The sequence below is a fragment of the Cryptotermes secundus genome, unplaced genomic scaffold, assembly GCF_002891405.2.
Source record: "Cryptotermes secundus unplaced genomic scaffold, Csec_1.0 scaffold216, whole genome shotgun sequence".
In the NCBI taxonomy this organism is placed as follows: Eukaryota; Metazoa; Arthropoda; class Insecta; order Blattodea; family Kalotermitidae; genus Cryptotermes; species Cryptotermes secundus.
In genome coordinates, this window is record NW_019727090.1 from 354,731 (window position 1) to 376,668 (window position 21,938).

Below are 21,938 nucleotides of genomic sequence, written 5' to 3' on the forward strand. Positions count from 1 at the left end.
GAGAGAAGAATAATGGATAAGATTTTGTACGAAACTGATAGCAGTGATATCCCTAGATAATTACTATAGTCAGTTTTATCACCTTTCTTGTGAACTTGCACAATAACAGACTCCTTCCACTGAACAGGCTATTTTTCCTTATTCCAAATAGAATTGATTAGTTTATGGATCTTAGAACATAATATTTCATCTCCTGCTTAAATAAGTTCTGCTGGAATTTGATGACTGCCTGGCAATTTATACCTTTTCAATTTTGCAATAGCAAGTTCAACCTCATAAGGGCTAGGTTCAGGTACTAATGGCTCAGCTGTATGTATTTCTGTCTTCCTAGCATCACTGACCCTGTGTATATTCAATAACTGAGAAGTAGTTCTTCCACCTATTCAAAATGTTGTGGGAATCTGCAAGAAGATCACCATTCTCATCCTTCACTAAATTACTTCTACATTTGTGTTACAGAAATTAGAGATAAAAAATTGGTCAAAATGAAATACATGCATCATAAAATTCTCATTATTACAAGAACAAAATAAAATCCAGATTAAATCTCTAAGCAAAATATCTTCATCTGGTAGCTTAATGCAATCCTGAGCTAAATACATCACTGCATAAAGATCTGAAGTTGCTTCTTCTTCCCCCAAAAGTGAGTGTCTTAATTCCTTTCTCCGCAACAATACACAGATAACAGAATAAAGAAATTATCATTCTACAAAACCCAGGTGGCCATTGCTCGTCAGATCTTTTTAAGATTTAAAAAAAAAATGTTAGCAAACAAATCACAAAATAATAACCAGTGTTAGACAATGTGATAGGATTACTCTTCTTGTTGTTTCATAATTAAGTTTTACCTCTGAAATTATTCAAAAAGTGTAATCACTTTCCCAACCTAGAGTCTCAATATTGGCTGTCATTAAATGAAGAAGTTTAGAAAAGAAACAATACACACTTTCACTGCAATGTAATTAGCATTTACTTGGTAATACCACACAAAAACATAGCTGAATGGTTCAACTGTCCTGACGACAACCACTGTTCATATAAGTTCCACATAAGCCTTATATGCACATGTACTTCGGCTATGGCAATTTAGTCATAGCAGATTTTGGTCAGTTACTGGCAAAAAAGAGAGAGAGAACAAAAGAAAGACATAAAGCAGATTCAGTTTCTTACAGAATTAATATACTCTAGTACATAATTTTTAATACCATAAATATATTGCTGTCGAAAAAACAGGATGAGAGGATCTGGACTGAATTTATCTGGCTCAGAAAAGGAAGCACTAGTGACAAGCTTTTGTAAACAGAGCCACAAGGTTCCACACGAGGAGCGGAATTTCTTGAGTAGTTGAGTGACGTCTCAAGCAGGACTCTGGCTCTGTGGAGTCAGTTAAATTACTGACTTGAATTTTTATGACCCACTTTTGTGACAACAACTGTTTGAGTGACTCATGGACACTTTGAACTTGAAATGAAATACTGCCATCCTTAATTTGAGTAACATACTGTGATAAAATAACCCATAACTAGGCAACGGATTGTTAAAACACGTGTCGTGGCATGTTTCATGGTAACAGATAAAACAGAGAATAAGAGAGAAACTGTAAGACATGGTGACTTCTATTCAGGCTGTGTGGAAGTTATAAAAGGCAGTGGATTCGTGAATTCGAGACAGTACAGACAAGTCCGAAATTCAGAAAGCAGAGAGAGATCCATCAGACAGACAGACGTTCAGAAGGAGTTCAATGTGTGAGCTGTTATAAACTGATTGTAATTGTAAAGAAGTGCCAATGAACACAACTGTAAAATCCAGAACCCATTATCATTAGTCATGCTAACCCCCGATATGTGACAATATGCTTTTTTCCTGTTCTGAAACAAATTTTCTAAAAGTGTTATAAATTTTCAACATAAAATTCATTCCTCACGTTAAATTACTTAACAGGGAATTATTCAAAGTTGTGTAACTTCAGGTGCATGATTCTTTGTTGAGCAGTTTTAAAATATCAAGCTTTGTTAAGCAAAAAATTGTTATGCAGTGTAAAATGGCACCACTCAAGGATATGATCAGTTTTCTCTCCCAGTAAATTAACAAATATTCACTTTTGAAAATCACACACGGGCATCTGTCACTTGTATACATCTTGGATCCTATTTTGCAACACATGAACTAGATACTAGAAAACCAGAATGATGCAGCTCTAACTCATGGCACAAGAGCTTCCGCTGCCACGCACACTTCATTATTAGTGTTGAAATTTTGTACTCAAACACAACATGACTCTTCTTATCAATGGAATACAAGATTTAACTGACAGCAGTATTTACAAGCTGAAAGAAGTTTGATATAAATTGTGAATTCTAAAAATCAAAACCAAACTGTATAGCACTATCCACAAATATTTATGAAGATAATTTAAAAACTTCAATTGTTGAACACTGCCATTAGTTACCAACATGACTGCATAATTAAAATAACTTCCTTCAATCTGTGACAGTCCAAGTTAAAAATAATGAAATCATATGCCAACAAAAAAATTGGTCAAATGCTTGTAAGACAATTTTGTGGTTTTCTATTGCCATGAACTTCCAATTTTTCATAAAATTTGATTTTTCTAGTTATCTAATACTATTACATTTTAATAAATATCTGAGTAAAAAAAATAACTACACAATCTATTTAAAAAAAACTGACTCAATGCGTAGATCATATTGCAAAACTGTGAGATGAACTAAGAAGGTCCTGTCCCTCCTCAGCTGTCAGGGAAAGACTGGAATCAGTGTCAGTAATGCCACTTCTCTGGCCTTTTCATAAACCATGCACAATTCGGGTAACAAAAATCAGTATCTCATTAACTGCTTACAGTTCAAATATTTCTTTTGAGGTGGATACACTTACTGTGTGAAACAAACTCTTACAGCATGACACCTTCCCACTTCCTGTAACAAACTACAGCTTATAAAATACTGACAACTGTTCAGTGCTTTGATGCTGTTTGGCCTATAAGATACCACAAATAAATGCAAATGGACTCCATATACTTCACTGCTGGTAATCCTTCACAGCAGCTTATCACCTCTCCTATCAGAAGTGGCACACAGTCACTTTAATCACAATTAAAGAACTGCTGGGCAATGTCTTCTATTGCTCGTGGTGCCTCTTCTTGGTCAATGGGTGGGTCTTCTCTCTGAGCATGCAAGTCTCTGTGAAGTTTCCAGTTGTTAAGGATATATGTGTATTCAGCTACCTTCTCAACATCCTCCAGTTCATGGTAAACATGAACCAGACCTCGATAGTCATATTCAAGACCAGAGTAACTCTCTCCAAACAGTTTCAAGCCTAAAATGAAAGTAATTTCTTCACTACTGTGACAACCCTGAATGTCCCTCAAAGCAGCGTACTCACTAAACAGTAATGGACACTGAATGAATACTTTACTATACACTGTTATGATAAACAAGCAGTCAGGGCTGTTTCTAACATAATCAAATCCCTTCTTTATTCCGAAGCTTCAGCCCTTACATACCCAAGTAAGGTGCCTGGCATGAGCATTAGCATTTCTATCTCAGCTACACTGAAACCCCATTTAAGGTTCATCTTAGGATCACTGGATTCTGGTACTAAATTAAGGGAAACCTTAAATGGAGGAAATTTTTTGGCAAGATTTCCAACATGGTATCACGAAATTGAGTGTTAAATGAAAGAATTCCTTAAATTACAGAACATTAAATGTGGGTTCCATTGTACAGTAGAACGCTGATTAGCCAAAGTAATCAGTGCCAAAAATTTGAATAAATGAATTTAATTACTATCCTGAAATATACGTATGTAAGTCAATAAGTAAATTACAAATGGATATAGAACTTAAACAAATAAGAATACTGATTTGAAAAATGCTTTTATTTCTCAACATAATCTCCCTGAACACTGAGGCACTTGCCCCATCATTTCACAAGCCCGTGAAAACCAGCAGCATAAAATTCTTTGGGCTGCTGTCAGAACCAGGCGGTGACTTCCCATTCTACAGCTTCATCGTCAGGAAAATGTTCAGCTGAAAGATGATGTTTAAGAGGGCTGAACAAATGGAAGTCACTTGGAGCAAGGTCGGCGCTATACGGAGGATGCTAGAGGACTTCCAACTTGAAATTTCACAACGCCTCATTTGTCTTGTTGGCAGTCTGGGGACGTGCGTTGTCATGCAAGAGCAACACGCCTTTGGTGAGGAGTCCTGGTTGCTTCCGTTGAATGGCCTTACGAAGTTTCCTGAGGATGTTACAGTAGGAGTCAGCATTTATGGTTTGCCCTTGAGGCTGGAATGCAGTAAGCAGTATGCCTTCGTGATCCCAGTCACCGCCTAGTTCCGACAGCAGCCCAAAGAATTTTATGCTGCTGGTTTTCAGGAGCTTGTGAAATGATGGGACAAGTGCCTCAACGTACAGGGAAATTATGTTGAGAAATAAAAGCATTTTTCAAATCAATACTCTTACTTGTTTAAGTTCTATATCCATTTGTAACTAACTTATTGACTTACCCGCGTACTATTATAACACTATTATAATGTACTGTACTACGAATAATACAAACCAAACAAATTTTAAAACAGGTGAAACATAAAAAATTAACATTTTCAAACATTTTATTTCAAAAAGTACAACAATGATGTTTGTTTAGCAGATGAAACATGTATTCATCTGGCTTTTCATATGAATTCATTTTTCTCAACAAATTAATTACTTCCATTTTGTCCGCCATTGTCAGAACAACACGTTTGCTTTTAGTTAGTTATTGGAGAGGGTGGGTTTCCCCATGCGTTTAGACCAGTATTGGTCCATTGTGCTTCTCTCTATGATATTCTACAAGTCTCTATACCCTACCGATATTGGTCCATACCATCAGTCCCGACCGAGCCAGCGAGTTCGGCCTCTACTAGCTTGGCGGTATCTATAATGCTTCCCCCATCTATCAGAGGCGTTAGAGACTATTGTTGGGTGGGAAACGTCCTTGAATTTGGCTCAGTGACCTCCTTTGGAGATATGAGGTTCTTTTACATGCCGTAAAGCTACGACACGGGACCCACGGCTTAAAGTCCCTTCCAGAGGACTTGTTCCCTGAATTTTTCCGCCCTTAAAAATTCCACGACCTCTGCCGGGTTTGAACCCGTGTACCACGAGTCATGAGGTGGGAATGTTACCTCTAGACTACGGAGGCCGCTACACGTTTGCTTTTACTTGGCATTTCAAATTTATCAGCATCCATAATAACAGGATTGGTTTGAAAATCAAATAGAACATAACACTAAACAGTGATATGTCACAATGGTGGCTTAGAACAAACTGGAATGGATAGGAATAATGTCCGTGTGTGTTGACTCAGCAAGTGAAGACAGAGTCCACATTCCTTGGTTGTGGTGATTCAGTTAACTGGCAATTTGAATAATCAACACTCTACTGTATTTGATTTTAGTTTTATTTATAACCATGGTGTTATAGTTCAATTATACTTACTATGTTCAACAACAATATCACCAATGTTTTACACTCGGATCTTCACACAGTATACAACCAATTACATACAATTCAAATAAGATACTTTCTTCAAATATAATTAAGCCACTGCATGCAGAATGAACATCACTTAGAACATAATAATGCAATGTATCATCTGTTAACATACTCTTAAAAAGAAAAACGAGTGCAATACTCACTGATGGCTATGGATCGAAGGTATAGTTTCTCAGCCTTCTTATATTTCTTCATGTGATAGTTGTACAAACTGGCAAGATGGCCAATAGATAACCCAACTTCATAGTCTTCTGCTCCTAGCAGCTCTTCTTTTATTGAAATTGCTTTCAAGTGCATTGTTTCTGCTTCCTGGGAAAGAAGAGTAGGTTCAATTTAAAAAACATTTCAATGGCAAGAGTTCTGTAAGATTTTGCAACACAAACTACAGTTCATATTTGTACTGAAGTCTGAAGCAAAAGGGGTATGTTAGAAGATATATGAATACGTCCCACCAATGGTTTATCTATTTCACTCATACTTGTTCAATCAAAGGGATACCTTGTGAAATCTTCTTTGTGGTGTTTTGTAAGGAAGAATAAAAGATTATTAGAGTTCATAAAAATGATATAATAAAATCGATACACCTTAAATTTACATATGACTCATAATACTTATGCTGAATATAAATTAACTTTATGAAATTACTGCCTTTACTGTACTCCTTTTAAAATTTCATGTCTCTCTTCTGATAAGCCAAGGACATTAATACTAACAAATACAAGAGTCATACCAGAAACTTCTTCATGCTCTGATACAGGCGTCCCAAGTTCCCAAAATGCTTTGCTGTCTGAACATTCTTCTCCCCAAAGGTTGCCATGGCCAACTTCAGGGCAGACATGTGTAGATCCTCAGCCTTCGATAACAGGGCATGCATTCCTGGCAATATAGTAAAGGTGAAAAATGAAACAGAAAAGATATGGCAGGAGCTGATCATAACCTAATTTGGGGTACTTTCTGGCATTTGCCTGGGACTCAGTAAAAGTACACCAGGCCAAACATGACAGATGGTCTCCAGGCTGAGATACGATACAGGAACCTCCTGAATATGAAGCACGAATGCTAATTATATATCCGTGACATTCAGATGGATATTAAGTATATGAAATGGAAGTTAAAAGTGATATCCAACATTCAGTGTCAAGTATTTCCTACTACAGAAATATCTGTATTAAGCTTACTGCAAGACCATGCATTAAGTGTACTTCATTAAGGAGATGGTACATTTAAGTTTATTTCAAATTTACTAATTCTTCATAAATCTGAAAACTTATCTCTCATGGATGATTGTTTTGTACAGCTACAGCAAATGTAGAGGTTATTCAATGCTGAATAACATGAGAGGATGATTGTGTACTGCAAACAACCTCCAGTTTAAGATTTTTTGGGGACCAGTAGATTTTAAAACTAAATTCAGAAATATCTTAAACGGTGATAATTTAACTCTAATTTTATTGACCTCAGATCACTGAAACTGAATATTAAATGAGGGAAAATCTTAAAGTGAGGAATGTTAAATGGAGGTTTCATTATCAGTCTCAGCTGCTGGCTTGGGTTTGAGGGGATGTCCAGCAGATGCAGAGGAAGTATTCTGTGGGAACTGTCTCAAGGAAATGCCAACTGCAACTAAAGAACTTGACTTGCTAATGACTCCTGTTTGACTAAACTACAGTGGATATAATCAATGCTCTCTATTGGACATGATCATACCCATACCTGTAGAAGAATGAAAATTTATATCACACCTGAACTGTTGGGCATTGTGTCAAGTGCTATTTCTTCCAGAATTAAAGCTTTAACCCTTTTCACTGATGCTAGCATAAGATGCTCTTCTGGCAGCAGTTTTTCCATTATGAGTATGGCTTTCTCTGCATGATCACTGCAAAAGCAATTCATTGAAATACATGAAAACAGAACTAACTATGATGATATTTTGTTTTACAAGCATTCAATTGCCTAATAAACTTTCAATTTAATACATTTTAAAAATTAATATTCTGATCTGTATAATGGATTTTCATTTAAACCGATACACTATCCTTGCCACAGTCAATCACAGTCTTATATTACATGCTTTAATTAAAGCATAAACAATTTGTTAAAAGTTTTACCTAACCAGCATAATAAATGAGTAAATACATATAAGTATACTTCACATGTTTATAAATCACAAATACAGAACTACATCACAATACAGTCAAAACTTTCAGAAGTTAAGTATGTACAAACAGATGGATGTGACATGACATGACTTTCCCACTACACGTTCACTTTATATAGTGTATACAAAGAAAGCATAAAAATGCAAAAATTCACTTATGACTACATTACATAAACATTAAATCCAGGTACACTTCTTTACCATGACATAATCTCAATGTTCACAAAGTAAAAAGAAACAGATACATTAACAATGATGGTAATAGTCTGTATGAGGGAGTCAGTAAATAGGTCACAAATGGAAGTAAAACAGCTGTAATGGATGGAATTGGCTTTCTATGTGTATCACTAGGTAGCAGTAGAGTCCAGCTTCATGACAGTTTCAGTAGCAGACATGCATGCACATGTTTCGAGGCTGGTTCAGCAGTCAAAATAGCAACCGTGCTTGAGATGTGTACCACCGAAAATCATTGTTCTGTTGTGCATTGTGGTCAAAAGAACTCAATGCAAAGAATATGCATAAAGAATTTTTTCCTGTTTACAGTGGGAAGTGTCTCTAGTGTAAAGTGGTTCACAACTTGGTCGAGAAACATGGCAAACGTTTCACTGATGATGAAGAGGTTGAAACGGAGGTGTGGAAATGGCTGAGACAACATTCAAACAACTTCTGTGCTGCTGGTTCCAACCTACTGGTAAAGCAATGGGACAAGTGTATCGATACTGGTGGAGAATATGTAAGAATTAATTTCTTTACATGTTTTACATTTTATATCCATGTGGTGTTGCAGAAGGATGGAGAAGATCAGTTGGACCGATTATGTGAGAAATGAAAAAGTGTTATTTAGAGTCAGTGAGCAGAGGAATATCCTACATGAAATAAGAAAACGGAAGGCTAATTGGATTGGTCATATCTTACGCAGTAACTGCCTTCTAAAAGAAGTTATTGAAGGAAAGACAGAGGGGCGGATAGAAGTGACCAGAAGACAAGGAAGAAGACGTAAGAAGATGCTGGATGACCTTGGGGACAGAAAAGGATATTTTCATTTGAAGGAGAAAGCTCTAGATCACATAAAGTGGAGGAACTGTTTGGAAGAGACTGTGGACCTGTTGTCTTGATAGATTACAGATGAATGAATCCATTTGTGACCTACGTGTACTTGTATACTTACCGAGCTTTAAGAAACCTTCCAGAGCTATATTCATACACATAGAGTGCATAGGCCAGATCCTCATGAGCTATAGCAACATATAGATTGAACTTGCCAAATATTGCTTTACGAATTTCCAAAGCAGTCTGTAAGAAGACAGTTCAGGGTTACCATAAAATTTGTAACTTCATGTTCTAAAAATAAGGGCAGAACATTATTTTTAAATATCGAAATATTATGCAACAGGCCAAACATTTGCACTCCAAATTAAAACTGCTCTCTTAAAATCAGAACTAAAACTGACTACATAAATCACTGCACAATAGTCTGTAAGATAATGAATGTCATACTTCACTGGGAAATCCCTCTGCAGTGGTTTTCTTTAGATGCTCACGTGGGAAGGCAGTGATGTGAATGTGTGTGAATTTACCTATGAGTTTCTTTTCTCCTTCCACATTTAAGTAATTAAAAACAAGCAAGGCAGCATGTGAAGAGTGAAGTACAGTCTGTTTTTGTCGTCTACAGTGCCCATGTTCCAAGAATAAGAGATAACTGACATTGACTAAACTAGTTGCTGGATTGTTGATTAAATAAATAATTTTGTGTCAAGTATGATTGGCTTAATTATCAAAATAAAAAATTTGGCTATATGCTATATAACCAGATTGGGACTTCTGAAGTGGAGAAGAAGATGGGAATGAAGATTTCTAAGGAATGGACACACAAGGAAGTCACATATTATGGTGGAATTAGATGGTGACAGCTGTTCTCTTTAAGAAAAGAAAAACACTATATCAGTGGGACATTACACTGCTAAAAATTGACTGCATACACTGACAAAGAGCTCCTTGGAAATCTGTGTTTAAAGAGTCAATTTCATGAAAAGTTAATAAGTGAAAAATTTTTCATACGGCATATAAGGTGGCCAAAGAAAATCAGTCTTTTCATAATTCTGAAACTGAAATACAAGAACCAAATGAGATTAACATGGGCCATATTCTTCGTTCAGCTAACATATTAAGATCCCTAACATTACTGATGAAATGAGAAAAAATGTGAGTAAGAAAACTAACATCAAACAGTAAAATTTCATTCATAGTTAAAGAGTCAACCATGGTGAGTAAAAAAAATCTACTTTAATGAAGTACATTCAAATTTGTATACTGGACAGTGGAATAAACTAAAGTAAATTTGTTTTTGAACTAGATCAAATTTGCATTACTGCAAAAGGGATTTCTGGCTGCTCAACTGTTTTCAGGCAAACAGAATAACTGAAAACTATTTAAAAACACACTTAGTTGGTGTCACATGTGATGGTGCAGCTGCTATGATAAGTAGTAAAAGTGGGTTACTAAAAAGATGAAAGAATTTTTCCACCTTTGATTGTGTGGCACTACACTATCAAAGATCAGAACTATCAGTTGGTGATATGGTGAAATTAGTTACAGGTATCAATAGATTTAAGGCATTTCTTAATAAAATTTACGTTGTACAACACACCACATAAAAATGCCACAGAACCAAAAGTGTGTGCAAATTAGCTACACACTGGACTACTAAAAATTGGCTGAATTTTAAGCACATGATGTGTAGCATCATATTTTTGGTCAGTTTCAGCTGCCTGGAATAACTATCAGGCAATAGTTAATCGTCTTCAAGAAGCAAAGAATGATTCAATGCAGGACAAAATGGAGAGATGCACATATAAAGGATTACAGGAAAAAAAATTACAACTACAAACTTTATATTAGACTTACAATTTATGTGTGATGCTCTTCAAGAATTAACTGACTTAAACTCAGACTTGCAAGAGCATAACATGGCTATATACAAGGCACTGATATTTTTGTAGTACTGAAATTGAACTAGACACATTTTCCACGATGACATATTGGGGGGGGGGAGAAAAAAAGTTGCAGACTGTTAATATTTTCACTGTACTGGACACTTTGTTATTCTGGCATCCAATGTAGATACATTTCATTGCATGTGAGATGAAACTTACCTCATACACACCAACACTCTGCCTAATGGAGTCAAAGTTGAGCAAGAAGAAACCAAAATCTAATAGCGTGTCTGAATATTTTGGGTGCTCCTTGTCAAAGACTTCCTTTGCCAAACATACAGCTTGTCTGGCCAGAAGTCCTGCCCTCTTAAACTCTCTTTTCACCACACATGATTTTGCCACCTGACGTAAAACATCAATGGTAACACGAGAGGGAAGACCTGGTTTCACTTCTTTTAATGCTTCTACACTCCACCTGTAAGCCTGTTAAAAGGTTAAATGTAAACACATGATCAGGTACACAGCATTTCAGTACAGTTTCAACAAAATGCCAAATAAAATTCCTTCTATCACTCTTATTTTTCTTACTGGAATGTGCCACATTGCCTTGTTCAATTCACAGCACCATTTTTTTTTGTGAAAACTGATTAAAAGATAATCTCTGATATATGTAATGCATTCAGCAATTTAAGGGAATGGTATTTATACATGGTAATATTCACACAATACTAGAAGAGCCACTGAAGTTTAACAGGAAATCATTCTTTTTGTTTCCTCATGCTTCTCCCTCTTTTTTATTTTCTTTATTCCTTTCATACAACTATCTTATTCCTCCATTTCTCCACTAAATCAGTGAACTTAGTAACATCTTTATCTATCAGACTGCACGGTTTAAAACACAGAGCGCTGCCAATTGTGTAAGTGCATGAAAAACACTATGGTGTGAGAATGACGTACAGTCACATAACACACATACAATGTCACAAACTTTCTCCCATTATACTGTATATACAGATAAGTAGTTAATTAGCCAGTCACGGTAGCCGAGCGGTCTAAGGCATGTCCTGTCTTCGCTCGCTTGGAAACCGGGATCGTGGGTTCAAATCCCACTCAGGGCATGGATGTTTAGTTTGTGTGTGCGTTTTTCTGTGCTTGTGTACAGGTACAGGCCTTGCGACGAGCTGATCACCTGCATAAGGAGTCCTACTGAACGTGTAAGATCTAGAAAAACCGAAGTGAACGGAGAAGTTCATGGAGGTAGGCCTAGGCCCACTGGGGCTGCAGTGCCAAGGAAAAAAAAAGTAGTTAATTAAAGTTACTGAAATATGTGATCAGCTTCATTTAGGTTTTAATTGGTCCTTAAAATGAATAACATGTCATACCTCATCATATTCACTCCTACTGAAGTGTAAAACAGAGAACTCAGCAAAAAGTCCAGCAAGATTTGTTTCCTCATTTACTGCATGTAGCCTATCCACAAGTTCCAATGCTAGACGATACGTTATTTGTGCACCATCAAAGTGACAGAAGGCAGCCTGAGTGTGAAGAAGCCTACAAATGAGGAAGGATACAACAACAGTTAACATTAACTTTTCAACAATCTGCCTCTAGCATGGCATATCCCATGCAAAAATTTTCATGCATGCATTTGAATATACATTGTCTACAGAGCATACATCACAAGCATAATACAAAAACTAGGAGCAAATAACGCAAAGCTAAATTAATTAGGAATGACAATGGCAAGCTGTGTCCTCTCTCTAATCCAAAGATTAAAATATTCACAATGGTTATGAAACATGGTCTCTTAGTTTAAGGAAGTACTAATATTGAGGGTGCATGAAAATAAAATTGGAGGTAGGAAGAATACAAGATAAATAAAGATACAAAGAAGTGGAGAAAATAACATAATGAGGAGCTTCATACTTTGTATTTCTTATTCAATACTGTGTGATCACATCGGAAAGGCCATGTACAAAACACTGGGGAGGGGGAAAACAAAATATGCATATAAATTGTAGTTATAAAACCAACTGTGAGTGGTAGGAACAGATGGGAGGATAATATAAAAAAAGACCTTTGAGAAATAAGGTGTAAAGATGTGAAATGTTCTGAAGTATAACATAGGGTACAGTCCAGTGGTGTGTTTTTTGAACAGGGCAGCCAGCATTCAGGCACATATATGAAAAAGAGATTTCATTTGAGCGAATGCACCCTGGCATTATCAATGTTCTGGTTATTGAACTTTTCCCTTACAGACATTATTACACACACAAAAAAACTCCATGACCTGTGTCCACAAGAGAACTATACAAACTGAGCGACTGCCGCTTGTCAGCAAAGTTAGTGTCAACTTTTAGCATTTTGAGGATTTTGCGTGTCAGCACAACGGATCCCCATGGCTGTTAATCTGGAGCTGCTATTTCCTTGAAATAGCTCCTTAATTATCCTCACAAGGCTGAGCGGACCCTGTTCCAGACCCACTATTTCTCAGAAAATCTGGTAGCACCAGGAATCTAAACCAGGACCTCTGGATCTGTAGCCAGGAACTCTGACCACTAGGCCACACAGGTGGTCTATTACACAACACAACAACAAAATTCTTGATACGGATCATAAATTCACCCTTACAGAAATTTGGGACAAATATTAACATTTTTAAACACCAAATTAAAAACAAAACCACTTTTGAAGAATACTTGTCAAGAAATTCATGCCACATATGCTCATGAAACAGTGTTTGGATATGGCTGGTAGTATGGTTATTCTCATTCTATATTGTGCAGTATATTAATGTGGAGAGAGGTCATCTGGTTTGAGAAGAAGTAGTATACCTAAAAGAGTAGAGAAGGGAATTATAATTAATGTAAAACTTGATGAATATATTTATTATAACTGTGTGCTGAAATAAATTCCACATGAATACACATGCACTTATAACAGGGATTGAATATAAAAAATTAAGAGTTCACATTATTGAGTTTCTCGATACAAACATATTTTCAAGAACATATGAGTATCCCTTCCATAATGTGAGGGCAGGGTGTAATTGTGCTCAAGACCATACATCATGTATATACATGACCAAAGTTAGTGTTATATCAATGTAGGCATTACAAAATAAGTATTTATGGAGTTTCAACAACCGGACTCAAAATGAACATCAGGTACTGAGTTTACTGAGGACATGTCAAAAAACCAAAAGCAACTGGAGAATGTGAAATGTTTTAAATATTTGGGTAGCTTGTTAACAGATGATGGAAGGTATACGTGTGAAATTAAATCTAGGATTGCCATGGCAAAAGCTGCATTTAGCAGGAAGAAGAATCTTTTTACCAGCAAATTGGACCTAAATTTGAATGTGGTGTTGGAGAAGGGTGGAGAAGATCAGTTGGACTGATTATGTGAGAAATGAAGAAGTGTTATTTAGAGTCAGTGAGCAGAGGAATATCCTACACAAAATAAGAAAATGGAAGGCTAATTGGATTGGTCATATCTTATGCAGTAACTGCCTTCTAAAAGAAGTTATTGAAGGAAAGAGAGAGGGGCAGATAGAAGTGACCGGAAGACGAGGAAGAAGACGTAAGAAGATGCTGGATGACCTAGGGGACAGAAGAGGATATTCTCATTTGAAGGAAAAAGCTCTAGATCGCATTAAGTGGAGGAACTGTTTTGGAAGAGATTGTGCACCTGTCGTCTTGACAGATTACTGGTGAATGAATGAATGTAAAAAAGGCATTCACAGATGGAAGCAAAATTAGGAAAACTCAGAAACTGCAGAAAATTACATAATGGAAAGCTTCTTATGTATGCTTTACCTACTACTGGTTGATTATATCAAGAAATTTGAAAGGATCTGGGTATGTATATAATACAGAGGAATAGCAACTACTCTGTATAAACAAACACTGTGGTTGGAAAGCCAGATCAATGGGACAGCACCGACTCATGGTAAGAGTTGAATGATAGGCTTTTGCAGCCATAACAAACAATATATTAAGTTTGAGTATCTAGAGGCTGCTCAGGAAATACTCCTGGTTCTACAGTCAGTCTGTCACTAGCTCATTCTTTCATTCTCTATGTGCTGTCACTTCCAAATTTGTAACTCTCTATGTAAGGATACTGCTTCAATAGACTCCATCAGAAGCAGGAATAAATTGTATTCCTTACTATGACACATACTTGTGGTAACATTCAAGTAATTTACGCCAATATTTGACTGTTGGCTCTGCACACTGGCATAAATCTTGGCATGCTAGGAGAACCTTTTCACTTTCAGCAAACCATCCTGCATCACTTAGGAAACCACCTGCAAAAATGTAAACAAATATATGTAAGTAGTTTATTGACATGAGAGTTTGTCTCTTTCTCAGTTTCTTTAAAGATGCTTTCCAACTGTGAAGTTGTGTAGCACTAAATGCAAAGGTGAACAAATCCATTACAATATTACAAGACAATCAAAATTTTTATGGCCAAAGAAAAAAGTGACTACTAAAATTTGCTACACCAAGCAGCATTGCAAAGATTCATTCACATTTTGATGTTGAAATTGTGATGGCTGCTTAAACCTTGTAAGAGTTCACTACAGTAATTAAATATGAAGAAAGTGTTGGCCTACACTCCTAGGTGGCACCCTAAGGCCATCAACTCTATTTTGACTGCACATTATATATCAAACTTACATTCAACTGTCTCACAACTCTGGGAGTCATGCAACCTATTCACTAAGACTGCTGCTGCTGGTCCTGACTATACAGCCTTCGCAAGCAGAGCACAGAAAACAGTGCATTCTCTTAAGATCTAAAAGTTTGTGATGATGGTAAATTGTAAAATTAATATGTTGTTGGACATTATCCATCATCTTGTCTAGCTCTGTCTATTGGACCCAACTGAGTAGGTTTTACCTGAAGACGGGGACAGAATCCAGTCCCCGAAATGTTGTGTTTTTTAAAAGAAACAGGATGGTTTTTTAAGAACAGACAAGATGATGGATAATGTCCAACAACATATTAATTATAAGTGCATTCTCTATCGGTGCATGTTTATTTTTTGCTATATCTTTACCATACTTCAAACTTTCTCCCATTTGACTTTAATTTTGATGCACTTGCAACAAAGAGCTGAAAAAATGCTGTTGTTTACCACGTTTCTATCCGTCTGTGTGTCTGTCAACATGCAACAAGCCACGAACTGCTGAAAGGTTTTTCATTAAAATTGATATACCAAGTTTTACTAAAAAGATGAATTTATACCTGTAACAGGCTGTGGAGGCCCATAGGGTTGTGAGATATTGAGGCTCACACACATTTTCTAGACAACTGGCTCACAGATGGTGGTAAGGTTTCCAGCCTTATGCGCCCCCACCATTTACCTCCAGGAAGATTCCTGGTACTCATTTCTGTTTGAGGCTGAGTCGATCCCAGGCCCACGGTGCAGCTGGACAATCTCACCGCCATCTGGATGCCGACTTTCTAGCAAATGTAGAGGCCTCAAGGTTTCACAACCCTATGGGTCTCCACAGCCTATTACAGGGACAGCTTTACCTTTAACTTTAACTTTTACAAAATTTGACAATGCATTACAAGTTCGATGACAACAGACAATAATGAACATGAAGACATAAATGTTTTATGCATATTTTGAGCATAGCTTGCTAAATAATTATCAGGACAAGAAGTGTTTGAAACAAAAGTTTAGAGGAAAATAAAACCTATTTTATGCCCAATATACATTTTCTCCACAACACTTATGGTTTTCAAGATAATTAGACAAAACGGCATGAATGCACCAGAATTACTATAGCGTGTGTGTGTGTGTGTGTGTGTGCTTCCTAGCTTGTTTGTTTTGATGTGAGGCTTCACCAGTGTTTTCAATAGTATAATAATGTCTACAAACAAAATGTTTTTTTAAATGCTAGGTTAGTAGATACAACTGGGACAAAAACCTTCACATTTACAAACATCTCTGTCAAATACCTCAACACAACAGCTAACTGAAGTGAGACTGGACTAATCAAGAAAGCTGATAAAACATGGCAAGCAGAGGAAAAAGATAAGTAACTAATGTAGAAAAGACAACAATCCAAAGTCCTTGAGGACAAACACTGAGAAACGAAAAGAAATAGAAAACAGTATGGATAAACTATAGAATAGTCAGATACACAGGAGTCTATAAATACAACTCACATCTACTCGCCACTTACAGGTCTTCATTTGAATATTCTTGCACTATGCATCATACAAATATTTTTATACTGTCATGTTACTGTATTATTATTGTACTTACCCAAAGAAAGTTAGAAAGAATTCATTAAGCATATATATTAGGGGCGTTCCATAAATAATGCCTCCTATTTTTTTGTGTTAATATGTAACATCTTAGATGGATGTTGGTGGTGTTGCAGTAAAGGTTGAACCTTCCCGCCAATCTACTGTTAGTTTGGTTGTCGTGCGACAGATAGTGACAGCAGAGCAGTCTACCAAAATGGTGTCTGACATAGAAGTGCGCATGAAACACAGATGTGTTATTGAATTTCTCACTGCCGAACAAATTGTACCCACTGACATCCATCGACACTTGCTAAAGGTGTACGGAGACAATACAGTGGAAGTCAGCACAGTGAGGCGGTGGGCAGTGCGTTTCAACAGTGGCGAAAGTGAAGTGCACGACAAGCCACGCCCTGGGCGTCCCTGCTGAGCTGCCACTCCTCACAATGAACAGCACCTCATCCATACAGATCAGCAGATAATGACCAGGGACTGTCAATTCTGAACGCTACAAAACGACGCTGACTAAGCTGAGAGCCCACATTTCCCGAGTCAGGCCAAAGAAGCAGACAACCTTTTGCTTGCAACACGATAACGCTAGACCCCATACAAGTTTGGCGACCACCGCGCACATGGCAAAGTTTGGCTGGACTGTCCTACCACATCCACCTTATAGCCCAAGTTTAGCACCTTCAGACTTCCATCTCTTCGGGCCTAAGAAAGATGGACTACGTGGGCAACACTTTCCAGACAATGATGCTGTCATTGCAGCTGTAAGAAAGTGGCTAGCCTCTGCTGGCGCAGACTTTTACAGGCGCGGCATACAGGCTCTTGTTAATCGCTGGCAAAAGTGCATAACGAATGGTGGTGATTATGTGGAAAAATAACTGTAAGTAGCTCAAATCTTGCTCTATTTAACTGCATTATTATGCTTTCTGTACCTGTTGTAGTTTTCTTTAAAAAAAATAGGAGGCATTATATATGGAACGCTGTAATATATTATATGCAAATGAAGGTTACCTAATCTGAGTCCAGTATCAATTGTTGCATCCCTTAAAGGTGAATGAGAAAGACACATGCTGCATTTCCTTCCATAGGCAGTAACAAGTTCTTTAGCTACACGTGAACCATGATCCATTACAGCCTGCAGGTAAAACATAAATATTATACCTTACCCTCCATACATTCTGCAGGAAATCTCATTACTCTGAATAATTTGTTAATGACACTTTGTCACCTGCACAAGCAAATTAAGCCAATCACTGCCTAGTAACTAACAGACACTTATACAGTCATGATACTATTCCAGCAGTTGACTGGACAGAATTTGGAACTAACTAAACAGTACATGGTCTTCCTAAAAAGAATAGTTACTCAGTCAGAAATTCTCCGATGTTTCAAAAACCAAAAGATCACCACCAGGTTCACAAAGGCTCATCACTGGACACTGTAGGCCAGCTGAATCCAGTCTCTACCATCACCTCCAATTTATCAAGTGCACATATTATCCCCCCCACCTATCCTTGAACCTCTCAAGTGTTGGATTATACAGCCAATGTTTTCCTACCAAACATCTGTATGCTTCTCCCACTCCCCCTATAATCAGTCACATTCCCAATCCATTTCAGCTTCCTTAACTTAATTGTCCAAACATTAGGTAAAGGTTAGAAATTATAAAACTCCTTGTCATGTAACATTCTTCATTTTCTGGATGTAATTATCACACAGCATTTCACAGTACCTGTAAGGATCATAACGAAACTTACTGAATGTTAAATGCAATCAGGTAGCATATACAAATAAGAGTTACAGTGGAGATATGGTTAAACAAGCATTGCTTATAGAGAGCTCAACATTACTTACACAACACTGTGTGGTTTCGCTTATAAGGTTATATAGGCTTATCTGTTAAAGCAAGAACAATTTTATAATGTGGTGCTTGCTACTTGCATGTGTCTATCTGCATCCCTCCACCCTATAACAAATGATTTTCATGAAATTTCCTGGTTTAAATCCCAGCCTAAGGCCAGCTACCCTATGGTTTTTGTGGCTTTCCTGTAAATCTTGACAAATTCCACAACAGAACCCTAAAAGAGGGCATGACAACCACTTTCACAACCCTCTCAACTTAGAATTATTATTATTATTATTATTAACTTAATTTTAATGACAACTGACTTCTAAATCACTGTGGTGTAAGTCTTTGAAGTGAACAGACATAAAATTACCTATGAGTATGCCTATGAAAATTACGACAATTACAACCTTACCAAACTGTGAATTTAAGTGTCATATTTTAAGACATAACTTAACCAATTTTAATAAACTGCTGGTGAGCAATATTAAACTCTTCATCATTTCATTAGTGGCTTATCACCTGCTATAAATTGTGGAACCACTTCCCTGTCAAGAGAATCAGTTCAAGATAAGAGTTAAATGTCTATTAGACTGAGCTCTACAACTAATTAGAATATTAATTAGTGGCAGCGGACCATCTTTCAATTTGAAACTTCATTATTAATATCACTGGTGCTACCTCCTAAATTAATTGACTTACCCATTTCCTAATTAATCAACCCAAATTTCTACCACAAGCTTTATTCAAGAAGTCAGGTTGGCTACAACAGAATTTAACAACTTTTTCATAGAAGTAACATAGAATATGCTAACTTCAGTGGTTAGTTTGAAAACATTCTCCCTCAATTTTAAATGGTTTCCAATGCATCTGAATTTCTTGGAGATACCCTTAACATAAGTCAGGATCAGAATGATATTAACAACATTTACAACATAAGACACAATCTGATGCTTAACGAATGCCCTCCAATAAAGATTTATGACACTGTTATCAACTACACAGATCACTCAAAATTTCCGGGAGTCTGGCTAGATAAGCAGCTAAGATAGACTATGCATACAGAAAAGCTACGAACAACTTATGTAAAGTATATTTTGGCCTAAGGGTAGTTAGAAGAGTGACTGGACTAGAGACTCACACATCCTTAGTTATTTTATTACAGCCACACTATGTAATAGTTGGTCATTAACAGGCCAAATAGACAGATTAGGTGTCCATTTCCTCCAACCTGAAGACAGAGACAGTACGTGCCTCAAAAACTTGTCAGTTGACAGATGACAATGCGCAAAAAAAAATCTTCCTATTAGATCATAGTCACAAATCTTCAGAACTACATCTCAGCACTTGTAATCATTGTCATATCTAATTCAACACATACAATTCACAAGGGGTAATTAAACAAACAAGAGAGGTACATAACATAAGACTGCACCGTAATGAGGTCCCCTTAAATCAGCTTGAACGTGACACCTTCTTGTTTGGGACAGACATGCATTAAACCACTAGGGTACTACACCAGGCTATGCAGTAAGGGCCACAAAGAATTCTTCTCAATGGTAACACAACACCTTTGTGTACACGACTCTCAGAATTAACTGTACTCTCTTGTCAAGAAAATAAAGTGATGGTGTCATTTCTCAGACAGGGAAGATGAATCACAGACAAAATTCTTGGAATATGAACCCATACATATGAACTTGTATCTTCAGCTTATTAATCTTCATTACATTTTATCTAAATCCATTATTCACTAATATCATACTTCTCAGATGTTCACTGAACTCAATACATTAATATGTCAGAGTGTTTTAATATTTTCCTTATTGAAGGTACCTTATTCTTTGTATGTCTTAAACACTTAAATTTGGAAACCTGACCATTAGCAAAGATTACATTCATAGAAGTCTGTAATACAAACAGCAAATACTGCAAGAAACGTCTTGTATACAAACTGTTTACATTACAGGCTCACCATCACTTCACAAAGTTCATGACTACTAAAAAGGGGATGGCTTATCATATCAGTGTATTATAATCCATATATTCATCTGCTGTCACACTTACCTGAAAACTTCTGTATAGAAACATGCGCCTATTTGTAATCCTCAGGACTCGACTAAAGACATCCAGATCACTGAACTCAAGTCCAAGTAGACATAGCCTCTTTTCTTTATACAACTAGACACGAAATCAAATGCTTGCATCATTTACATAAACAGACCAAACACATGCCGCTCACTTAACTACAAGTAGAAACAGCCTCTTTTCTTTATACAGCTGGGCACAAATTTAACTCCTTGCATAATTTACACCGCTAGACCAAAGCCATGTAGCTCCTTTAACTCCAAATAGAAACATCCTTTTTTTTTTTACATACAACTGGACACAAAATGAATTCCTTACATCAGTTTTATAAGCTGTGTAACTACTTATCAATTCCTTTAACGTTCTTTAACCACTTTACAGGTGGCCTATAGCTATAATTCAGTGAACAAATATGTTAAAAACACATTTATTTCAAATGTTTTCTCAAATTTCATGAATTTCGGTTGTCACAAGCAGCGATTACTAACACCAAATTCCTACCTTGTAATATAAGTCAAACATTAAGTTGTCGGGCAGTATACGAAGTTCATTTTTAAAACTCTGATAGCTACCAATAACTGCCGAAATTCCTAAATTGTACAAAGAATCTGGCACTCTCACTTCTTCCCGAGCCATTTTGATTTTTAACACAGCTGATCATAGATGATAAGCAGCTGATGTACGCGATGTACACACTGGTCTACTACACGGACCGGTATACCATCGATTGGCAGAGATAGCTATTTCGAACCTACCTCCGAACTATGTCGGGAACCTCCGTGACATCACAAATCCAAGTATATTGTCACTCATTCCATCTATTCGTAGCGTACAGACTATCGCTGCCAAAATAACTGCAGCCACTACCGAGAGCTAAGTCGGTAAAAACGTTAGCTACTATCCACTGCTGCCTATGCCTGTAAGGCCTGCAAAATCCTGTTTTCATAGAACAACGAATAATTTTGCCACTTTTATCTCTTGTAATACGTTGGCTTGTACTTCGTTTTTTAGAAATGTGTCTAATACCACTTCACTCATCTATTAATAATAAGTTTCTCATCAAATTTCCCTTAGAACAAT

The 21,938-nt window shown here is 36.8% G+C and overlaps 1 protein-coding gene across 1 annotated transcript; it reads right to left on the minus strand.

Moving 5' to 3' along the window:
* Positions 1–784: 784 nt before the first annotated feature.
* LOC111864340 (amyloid protein-binding protein 2) lies at positions 785–21,551 on the minus strand. The gene is made up of 11 exons (XM_023851528.2): positions 21,360–21,551; positions 20,838–20,951; positions 17,936–18,059; positions 14,832–14,958; positions 12,032–12,200; positions 10,869–11,132; positions 8,885–9,009; positions 7,301–7,434; positions 6,289–6,434; positions 5,702–5,867; positions 785–3,336 (listed from the first exon to the last, which is right to left on the minus strand). The coding sequence occupies exons 1-11, from the start codon at positions 21,492–21,494 to the stop codon at positions 3,104–3,106; spliced, it is 1,737 nt and encodes a 578-aa protein (XP_023707296.1). The 5' UTR covers positions 21,495–21,551; the 3' UTR covers positions 785–3,103.
* Positions 21,552–21,938: the final 387 nt, after the last annotated feature.

Coding starts and splice junctions, on each gene's coding strand:
- LOC111864340 (XM_023851528.2), bottom strand. CDS start 21,494: ATGGCTCGGGAAGAAGTGAGAGTGCCAGATTCTTTGTACAATTTAGGA. Junction 18,060..20,837: donor TTCTATACAGAAGTTTTCAG/GTAAGTGTGACA, acceptor TTTTACCTGCAG/GCTGTAATGGATCATGGTTC. Junction 7,435..8,884: donor GGAAGGTTTCTTAAAGCTCG/GTAAGTATACAA, acceptor TTGCTTTTGCAG/TGATCATGCAGAGAAAGCCA.